The sequence below is a fragment of the Sphaerodactylus townsendi genome, unplaced genomic scaffold (assembly GCF_021028975.2).
Source record: "Sphaerodactylus townsendi isolate TG3544 unplaced genomic scaffold, MPM_Stown_v2.3 scaffold_47, whole genome shotgun sequence".
Taxonomy (NCBI): Eukaryota; Metazoa; Chordata; class Lepidosauria; order Squamata; family Sphaerodactylidae; genus Sphaerodactylus; species Sphaerodactylus townsendi.
In genome coordinates, this window is record NW_025950660.1 from 1 (window position 1) to 10354 (window position 10354).

Genomic DNA, 10354 nt, shown 5'->3' on the forward strand with positions numbered 1-10354 from the left:
TTACTTACTTACTTACTTACTTACTTACTTACTTACTTACTTACTTATTGGGTTTTTTATACCGTCCTACCCCCGAAGGGCTCTGGGCGGCGAACAACATAAATCGCATATACAATAACCCTTAAATACATTAAAACAGTTTAAAACGCAGCGATCAATAAAACAATGTTCGCAATAACCCTCATTAAAAACCTCCCCAAAGGGGGAAGAAAACAGGTCCCATAGATGGTGAGGGACCCAAAAAGATAAAGAAGAAGAGGAGGAGGAGGGAGCAGGGGGCACCTGTCAGTGACTGGACACTCCAAAAGCCCGGCGGAACAACTCCGTCTTACAGGCCCTGCAGAACTCACCAAGATCCCGCAGGGCCCGGATAGCTAGAGGAAGAGTGTTCCACCAGGCAGGGGCCAGGGCTGTAAAGGCCCTGGTCCGGTTGGAGGCCAGCCGCATTCCCCAAATTGCCACAGTATGGCAGAGGTCACTTACGTCGCCTCCAACCTCATCCTTTCGGCTGGCGGTGGAACCTGGGACTTTCTGCGTGCCAAGCAGAGAGGCTTTTCCATTGTGCTACAGCCCCTAAGTCAGAGGTGTCCAACTCTGGCGCTTCAGGTGTTCATGGACTTCAATTCCATGGCCAATTGGCCATGCCAACAGGGGCTGGTGGGAATTGTAGTCCATGAACATCTGAAGCGCCAGAGTTGGACACCCCTGTCCTAAGTGAAATCTTCCTGTTCAGAAGCAGTGGGTCTCCGAATACCAGATGCAGGTGGGGGGGTGGCAGTGGCGTACCACCCACAGGGACATGTGGGGACAAATGTCCCCGGGCAGCGCCCATTTAGTCACATGGGGAGTGGTACAGTACAGTAAACCTTTATTAGGCATAAATAGTTCTACATACAGTATGTTCGTATAATAAACAACAATACAACTATGTACTGTCTGCTCACGGCCAATGTGTTTTCATTCCATCAGGTGAGTTCTTTACCTGTAGTGATGATTTCCAACGTCAGTCAGCTGCCTAACGCTTGGGCCTCCACTATTTGGTACAACTTGTCCACAAATGAAGCCCAGGTAGGTTTTCTGCATCTTTTGAAAATGTGTGTCTCAAAGGTCTCTAGTATGGTCACCAGCCCTAGGTTGGGAAATACCAGACTACTGTAGGGAGGATGGAGTTCATCATCATCATCATCATCATCATCATCAACCTTTTATTGGCATGAGTTTAAAATACAACAGAGAGGTTGAGGAGAATCAAGTTAAAATAAGTAGGTACAGACATTTCCAGCAGTTAAAACAATAAATAGATAAATAAACTAAAATCTGCGGCGAATCTGTTGTGCCAGCGCCAAGAATTTGGCAACATCTAGGGATCTCTGAGGAGACTGATCACAAAGCAGATAGAAAGATTTGACCTTGTCTGATGAGTAGGCGTAGTTCTCAGTATATGGGTCTACAGATTGTCTTCTAATTGAAGCATATAGTTCGCAATCTAGGAGGATGTGCTCGGTTGTTTCGATGGCTTTTTGTGAGCAGGAACACGTTCTTTGTTGGTATGGGGTCTGGAGGGTGGAGTTTTTTTGGGGGGAGCTTCAATAGGGTACCATGCCATAGAACTGTCAGGCCTGCACCATCCTTGGCCTGGCAGAGTGGATGTACACAGGCCCGCTGCAGCTGGTCCAGCCATCTCCGCCGCCCCAAGGCCATGGGGCCTCTTTCTTTCATTCGCATGTAACTAGTTCGATAGAGCTTGCCGAGTACTCCTTATCTGTCTTTCACAGGGAGTAACTCACCTTTTCCCAAAACAATGCTTCTGTGGTACTGTCTTTCTCATGCTGATATTGGGGGAATGCAAAGGTGGGGGCTTTATGGGTTGAGCCAGACTGTAACCTTTAGGTATATACTGGGGCCAGGGAGTTGGAATCCCAGATTCAGCTACCTGGCCGTTGGGCTGACACAGTTCTGAAGAAGAAGAAGAAGAAGAAGAAGAAGAAGAAGAAGAAGAAGAAGAAGAAGAAGAAGAAGAAGAAGAAGAAGAAGAGTTTGGATTTATATCCCCCCTTTCTCTCCTGCAGGAGACTCAAAGGGGCTTACAATCTCCTTGCCCTTCCCCCCTCACAACAAAAACCCTGTGAGGTGGGTGGGGCTGAGAGAGCTCTGAGAAGCTGTGACTAGCCCAAGGTCACCCTGCTGGCATGTGTGGGAGTGTATGGGCTAATCTGAATTCCCCAGATAAGCCTCCACAGCTCAGGCAGCAGAGCGGAGAATCAAACCCGGTTCCTCCAGATTAGATACACGAGCTCTTAACCTCCTACGCCACTGCTGCTCTTGAAACCTTCTTGGGACTTGTTACTGACTGGAGTACCAGATCCTTACATTAACCCACCTTCAAAAGCGGCCATTTTGTCCTGATCAACTCATCTCTGTCCACTGGACCTCAGTGCTTATCCCAGGAGATATCCAGCTACCACCTGGTCGTGAGCAACCGTAGTCATGTGAGAGCCATTGAGTTCTCCAGATGTATATTTGGATAGCTAAGAATGTTTTGGATCATCCCAAATGAGGAGCTAAGGAGAAGAAGAAATGTTTGGACTTATAACCCCCTCCCCCCTTCTCTCCTGTGAGGAGACTCAAAGGGGCTTACAAACTCCTTTCCCTTCCCCCTTCACAACAAACACCCTGTGAGGTGGGTGGGACTGAGAGAGCTCCGAAGAACTGTGACTAGCCCAAGGTCACCCAGCTGGCATGTGTTGGAGTGCACAGGCTAATCTGAATTCCCCAGTTAAGCCTCCACAGCTCAAGTGGCAGAATGGGGAATCAAACCCAGTTTTCTAGATTAGAGTGCGCCTGCTCTTAACCACTACACCACATTGGCTCACAAAAACATATTGTGTTATTCCTTCCTTGACTGCAGAATTTGGCTTTCTTTAATAATCCATCATCTGTCCCTTTGAGTCAACTTCTGGAAGTCCTGAGCTGGCAGTTTTCATCCTACGTTGGCCGTGGTCTCAATGCCGACCAACTCAGCATGCTGGCAGAGAAACTTACAGGTAGGAACACCAAAAATATCATGGATCTCTAGAAGCCAAACTGTGTCAGTCTTGAGCCGGAAACAATTAGCTTGCAGAGAATCCTACCAGGCTATTAATGAATAGTCTCTGAAATAATCTTGGATAATTCATACGAGCCATTTCCGCTTTCCCTTCGCTGCTTGACAGGAATGCTCAAATGGATTCCTGCATTGTTTATACTTTAGCTGAGAATTTTTGTTTTGCTTTTTAAATAATGTTGGTTTTGCGGCACTTAAATTGGTTTGGGAAGACCCTGGCCTCACTTTTCTGTTGTTTTCTTGAATTTCAGGACAGCAAGTTATCTACAGCGATTATCAACTGTCGTGGTCCAAGTTCTGTAAGGTGCATCTTTGTGTACAGATTTCAGACTGCCTGTATTTTTTTTCTCAATGAAGAAACTAGCCTTTGCCCGCAGTTAGTTTAAGAACATAAGAACATAAGAACTAGCCTGCTGGATCAGACCAGAGTCCATCTAGTCCAGCTCTCTGCTACTCGCAGTGGCCCACCAGGTGCCTTTGGGAGCTCACATGCAGGATGTGAAAGCAATGGCCTTCTGCGGCTGTTGCTCCCGATCACCTGGTCTGCTAAGGCATTTGCAATCTCAGATCAAAGAGGATCAAGATTGGTAGCCATAAATCGACTTCTCCTCCATAAATCTGTCCAAGCCCCTTTTAAAGCTATCCAGGTGAGTGGCCATCACCACCTCCTGTGGCAGCATATTCCAAACACCAATCACACGTGTGAAGAAGTGTTTCCTTTTATTAGTCCTAATTCTTCCCCCCAGCATTATCAATGAATGCTAGTATTGCAAGCACAGTTGAGCTTTTGAGCAGTGGTCCCAAGGGTAAAATTTCATGTATCCAAATGCGACCGTTTGATCCCGGGAAGGATTACTGTGCTCCTGTTTCCAAAAGCTTTCAAGTCGGGGTGCCACATATCAGTGATGAAAAATGTCTTCAGTTCACAAAATTTGGAGACAGCGCTACAAAGAACAAATCAGACCTCCCAACTTTTTGGTCGCAGTGCTGGCATCTGTGTACCAGCACTTGAAATACGTTGTAGGATGATCTATGCAGGCGTAACGATTTGATAGCTGTAGCCTTCAATTTACCAGTTTTATTGTTTATCATGTTTGTTTGTTTATTCACTAGATTTCGTAGACCGCCTCAACCCCGGAGGGCTCTGGGTGGTTCACAACACAAAACTAAAGAGAAGTCAATAAATAACTTAAAATTACCTCTAAAAACATTAAAATCGGTATGCAGCAGAGGTGGGATCCAGCAGGTTCTCACAGGTTCCCGAGAGTAGGTTACTAATTATTTGTGTGTGCCGAGAGGGGGTTACTAATGGGTGATTTTGCCACGCGATTTTTGCCTTAGTTACGCCCCTCCTCTCAGCAGTAGCGCGCAGAACTTGAAGCAGTCTGGCAGGAGGTGCACCGGCGTGTGTGGCAGCCTGTGCCTGCGTGCATTCATTTCCCGCCCAAGGACCGGCGCAGCAGCTGCGTCCTTGCCACAGCCCCGACCAGGAATGCCCCGCCCCCAGAATGCCCGGCCACGCCCACGCCGTGCCCCGCCCAGCCCCATTGGCGCTACGCCACAGTTTGAATCCCACCACCATGGGAACCTGTTACTAAAATTTTTGGATCCCACCACTGGTATGCAGCATAACACGCCCATATTAGCAGCATCCAGTCTTAAGGCTGGGAGGGACTGGCAGTGCCCCAGATGGAACTGGATATAGGGCACTTTTATCCCCCTTTTATAGTTTTTTATTCCCCTTTAGGGTTTCTGCGGTGGGGGGGGGGGTTCCATGCATAGGGACGGGCTTGTGTCGTTTCCCCATTGCTGGTGCGGCTTCTGCCAAAGAGCAGCAGGGTTTCCATATGGCAGGATCCCCTGTTCCAGTCCTCCGAGCCATGGTGACCGCTCTGCCCCTTAGGGCCACGAGGACTTTCCCAATGAAAAACACACACCAAAACATAGCAATTGTACACCGTTATATCAGTGTAACGTTACAATAGTAATCTCTCTAAATTAGCAACTTTGGTTAAAAACTACCCAAAAAATCCTCTAGTTCTTTCCATTGAAAAGCCTATCTGTGCAATGGAGAGTCTATTTAGTCCATGAAGGAAGTACTGTAACACCAACAAATTAACTATTAACTATCAGAAAACCAAAATCATGGTTTTTGCTAGATCCCGCAAAAAAATATTCCTGGAAACTAAACAATGTTCTTCTTGAGCAAGTTTATTGTTTTGAATACCTTGGCATCACCTTTTCACATAATCTTTCCTGGTCCTTGCACCAAAAGGCAGCGCTCACTCTGTCCTCCCCAAGTATCTCTGGAATCCTCCGATTCTTTTATAGCAGAGGGCACTCATTTGTTCCGGCTGCACTAAGGATCTTCAATGCAAAGGTTGAATCCCAACTACTCTATGGGGTCCCCATCTGGATCCAAGCAATGAACCAAGCTCTGAATGTCCTCCAATCTAAGTTTTTCCACCAAGTAATGGGAGTTCCAAACTGCGTCCCATGAAGGAATGGCCAATAGGCCAAGAGCAAGTGTATACGTTCCTTTAAAGCACCCAAGTGTCATAATGGTTAATTTTTAAATGTGTTAAATCAAGCTAGGACAAACACCCTGAGAACAGCATCGCAAGATTTCAAATGACATCACTTTAACTTTTTCTTTTTAAAAATGTGTTAAAAGTTATCAAAATATCAGTAGGATGAAAGACCAAAAAACAGAAGCTTTTCGATTTGGACCCGGCAGGGGATGGGCATCAGAGGGGGAAATTGGGGGAGGTGGAAAACCAAACATTCTGGAACCAAATAGCTATTTGAGCCTGCAAATCTGAACCAAAAGGGTTATGTGTACAGTTTCTAAGACCTAAAGGATGTTTCGATTTGTTCAATAAACAGGAACATTTGCCTGGGAAATCGTTTACATTTTGGGTGTGGCTGGAAGCAATCTTGGAATTAATTAAAAGACATATTCTGCCTCTTTGGATTGATGGGTGAGTTATTGTCCATAAATCAGCTACTGCTAATATTGTTTGTAGAACAGAATAATTGAGTTGGAAGAGACCACAAAGCCATCAAGTCCAACTCCCTGCCATGCTGTAAGACACAATCAAAGCATTCCCAATATATGTTCACCCAGCTTCTGTTTAAAAACCTCCAAAGAAGTAGACTCCACCACACTCCGAGGCAGCGGATTTCACTGTCGAACATCCCTAACAGTCAGAAAGTTCTTCCTAATATTTAGGTGGAATCTCTTTTCCTGTCCCTTGAATCCTTTATTCCGTATCTCAGTCTCTGGAGCGACAGAAAACAAGCTTGCTCCCTCTTCAACATGGCATTCCTTCAAATATTTAAACATGGCTATCATGTCCCGCCTTAACCTTTTCTCCAGACTAAACATCCCCAGCTTCCTAAATCTCTCCTTCTAGGGCACGGAATCCAGACCTTTTTCCATTTTGTTTGCCCTCCTCTAGACCCATTCCAGCTTGTCAAATCCTTCTTGAATTGCGGTGCCCAAAACTGGATACAGTATTCCAGATGAGGTCTGATTAATGCAGAACAGAGGGGTACTATTACATCCGTTGATCTAGACACTATAGGAATTGATGCAGCCCAGAATTGCATGGGCTTTCACACTGCTTACTTACGTTCAGTTTGTAGATTACTAAGGAGCTTTCCCCACTACAGAAGGGAGCTAAGGTCGACTCGGTTCCCTTCAGTGGAGGACGATTCCAGGCTGTCCCCACAGCAACTGAGTTGGCCCCCTGGAACCGAGCTAAGTGGGCGGGATCATCTTGGTGCCTGTTTCGCTCCTCAATCGTGATTGGCGCTTGTGTTACCGTGGGAAACGGGAGCGTTCTTTTTTTTTTTTTACAGTTTTTACAGTTTGCAGTTACATGCGCTTTCTGCCTGCCACGACTCTCCCGTTCTGCACATGCCACAAAAACGGCTCGTGATTGGTTGAACAGATGAGGTGTCATTTCGATGCTTCCCCACTTCGAAGCTTTGAAGTGGTATCGACCTTGTTCCGGCAGAAAAGTGTCGTTCATAACTGCGACAAGGATGTAGCAGTTCTGGGGGGTGGGGAACTGAGGCAAAACAATGTTGAGCTCGGTGGCAGTGGGGATTCACTGAGGCGAACCTAGGTAGAAACCAGTTCAACTCTGTCAGTGGGGAAAGCCCCTAAGATTCCCAGATCCCTTTCACATGTACTGTTGTCAAGCTAGGTGTCCCCCACCCTGTATCTTCATTTCATTTTTTCTGCCTTTTTGTTCCTTCTGTTTTATTAAGTCAGTGATATAGACAGTGGGCACAGCCCAGATTGTATTAAGAGCTTTGATTTCCTTGAATTAGTGGGCATCTTTCACATAGCAAGGGAGGGAATGAATTTTTAATCTTCCCTCGCTTCCCGTTGTCAGCTCCACATCTACCCGCAGCTGAACTATGAGAGGATTTGCACAGTGGAGTTGCAATAACACTAGCTTGAGTACAGTCCAGGTGTTGAGAGCAAGTGTGGTGTAGTGGTAGGTGGACCTTGGGAAACCTGAGTTTGAATCCTCAGATCTTTTGTGAACGTTCCCAGAGGCCCACAGCAGCCTGGCCTCCCTTGCAGGGTTGTTCTGAGAGACTAGAGGGAGGGAGAATGATGTTCTAAGCTTCTTTGAGTCCCAACTAAGAAGAAAAGTGGGATATCAATAAATAAATGCATGGGGTGCTGTGTGGGTTCCGGGCTGTATGGCCGTGTGCTAGCAGCATTCTCTCCTGACCTGATCTGAAGATGCCAGCCACAGATGCAGGCGAATCGTCAGGAGAGAATGCTGCCAGAACACGGCCATACAGCCCGGAAACCACACAGCACCCAAGTGATTCCGGCCACGAAAGCCTTCGACAATACAAAATAAATGCATGTTTTTTCTGCGCCATGATCTATCAACTGGCCAACAGCACTTGCAATCATTTCCAGTGAGTTCTTGCAGTGGGTAGCTGCAGAAGCAACTGTAGGACTGACTTTTGAATGGTGCTGTCCTCTGTACTTTTACATCGATGCAGCAAGAAGAAGAAGAAGAAGAAGAAGAGGAGGAGGAGGAGGAGGAGGAGGAGGAGGAGGAGGAGGAGTAGTTTGGATTTATATCCCCCCTTTCTCTCCTGCAGGAGACTCAGAGGGGCTGACAATCTCCTTTCCCTTCCCCACTCACAACAAACACCCTGTGAGGTAGGTGGGGCTGAGAGAGCTCCAAGAAGCTGTGACTCGCCCAAGGTCGCCCAGCTGGCGTGGGTGGGAGTGCACAGGCTAATCTGAATTCCCCAGATAAACCTCCACAGCTCAGGCGGCAGAGCTGGGAATCAAACCCGGTTCCTCCAGATTAGATACATGAGCTCTTAACCTCCTACGCCACTGCAAACCCCATTTCATTCACAGGGGATTATGCCAAAGCAAGCATGCATAGGATTGCAGCCTAACAGTGCAGTCCTGAGCAGAGTTACAGAGAACAGAGCTAGTGTGCTGTAGTGGTTAAGAGCAGGTGGATTCTAATATGGAGAACCAGGTTTGATTCCCCACTCCTCCACTTGAAACCTAGTGGGTGACCCTGGGCTAGTCACAGTCTTCTCAGAACTCTCTCAGCCCCACCTACTTCACAAGGTGTCTGTTATGAGGAGAGGAAGGGAAAGGAGTTTGTAAGCCCCTTTGAGTTTCCTTACAGGGGAGAAAGGCGAAGTATAAATCCAAACTCTTCCTCCTTTTGTCCTCCTCCTCCTCTCAGCCTATCACCGTGGTGGCGAACCTTTGGCATGCCAGATGTTATGGACTACAATTCCCATCAGCCCCTGCCAGCATGGTCAATTGGCCATGCAGGCAGGGGCTGATGGGAATTGTAGTCCATAACATCTGGAGTGCCAAAGGTTCGCCACCACTGGCTATTATAACTGAATTTAGGATTGGATTGTTAATTTTGAGTATTTGGGAATTAGACCAGGTCTCATCTCGGATACCTTGTGTGATTTATTGCTGAGCTGATTCTCCTGACGTTCCAACAACTGTCCATCATTTCTTGTCTTGGGACGTTGCAGATACATCATGGGGTTTGTGAGCAAAGAGAAAGAGCGGATTTTGCTGAAGGACAAGACACCCGGAACGTTTTTACTGAGGTTTAGTGAAAGCCATTTAGGAGGGATTACTTTTACCTGGGTCTACAAGTCGGAAAGCGGTAAGTGCTAAATTGTCAGGCGCCAAATCTGTTTTATTTGGCTTCAGCTCCTCTTTTATGTTTCCAAGTTCAAGAAGCCTTTTGGAGATTCAGTATGAACCTAGGACCGTGGTGGCGAACCTTTGGCACTCCAGATGTTATGGACTACAATTCCCATCAGCCCCTTCCAGCATGGCCAATTGCTGTTGAGTGGCTTCCATGCCAACATTCTTTTTTACCGTGGAGAGTGTGTCCTCTACTGTTTATCCTGTACTGATATCTTGGGATGGTCATGTGATGTGGCTTCATTCCGTATGAACTCTCACAGCGCTGGGCACGTAACATCTGTATTCATTTGAAAGTTTCATATCACCCCCAGCCTGGCCCTAAATACAGACATAACGTAGAGTAAGTATCTTTATATAACAAATTGGACACAGCATATCCCGAGCTCATCACAACATTGAACTTAGACAAGGTTGGGCCAAGTACTTCGATGAGAGACAGTCAAGAAAGGCCAGAGTTGCCACCTAGAAGCAGGCGAGGGCAAATTGCTTCTTCTTTCATGGACCGCCCCATGAGTCAGGTGCAGCTCAGTGGCACATTCTTATAGAGCAGGGGTGGCCAACCTAGGGCGCTCCAGATGTTCATGGACTACAATTCCCATCAGCCTCTGTCAGCATGGCCTTGGCTGATGGGAATTGCAGTCCATGAACATCTGGAGTGCCCTAGGTTGGCCACCCCTGTTCTAGAGCAAGCTGGAAGACCTTGGCCATGGGAATTGTAGTCCATGAGCATCTGGAGTGCCCTAGGTTGGCCACCCCTGTTCTAGAGCAAACTGGAAGACCTTGGCCATGGGAATTGTAGTCCATGAACATCTGGAGTGCCCTAGGTTGGCCACCCCTGTTCTAGAGCAAGCTGGAAGACCTTGGCCATGGGAATTGTAGTCCATGAGCATCTGGAGTGCCCTAGGTTGGCCACCCCTGTTCTAGTGCAAGCTGGAAGACCTTGGCCATGGGAATGGTAGTCCATGAACATATGGAGTGTCCTAGGTTGGCCACCCCTGTTCTAGAGCACC

The 10354-nt window shown here is 47.2% G+C and overlaps 1 protein-coding gene across 1 annotated transcript; it reads left to right on the top strand.

Moving 5' to 3' along the window:
• Positions 1–975: 975 nt before the first annotated feature.
• LOC125425433 (signal transducer and activator of transcription 4-like) lies at positions 976–9308 on the top strand. The gene is made up of 5 exons (XM_048483040.1): positions 976–1068; positions 2909–3044; positions 3355–3407; positions 5990–6084; positions 9161–9308. Exons 1-5 carry the CDS (start codon positions 991–993, stop codon positions 9306–9308), a joined length of 510 nt encoding a protein of 169 aa, XP_048338997.1. The 5' UTR covers positions 976–990.
• Positions 9309–10354: the final 1046 nt, after the last annotated feature.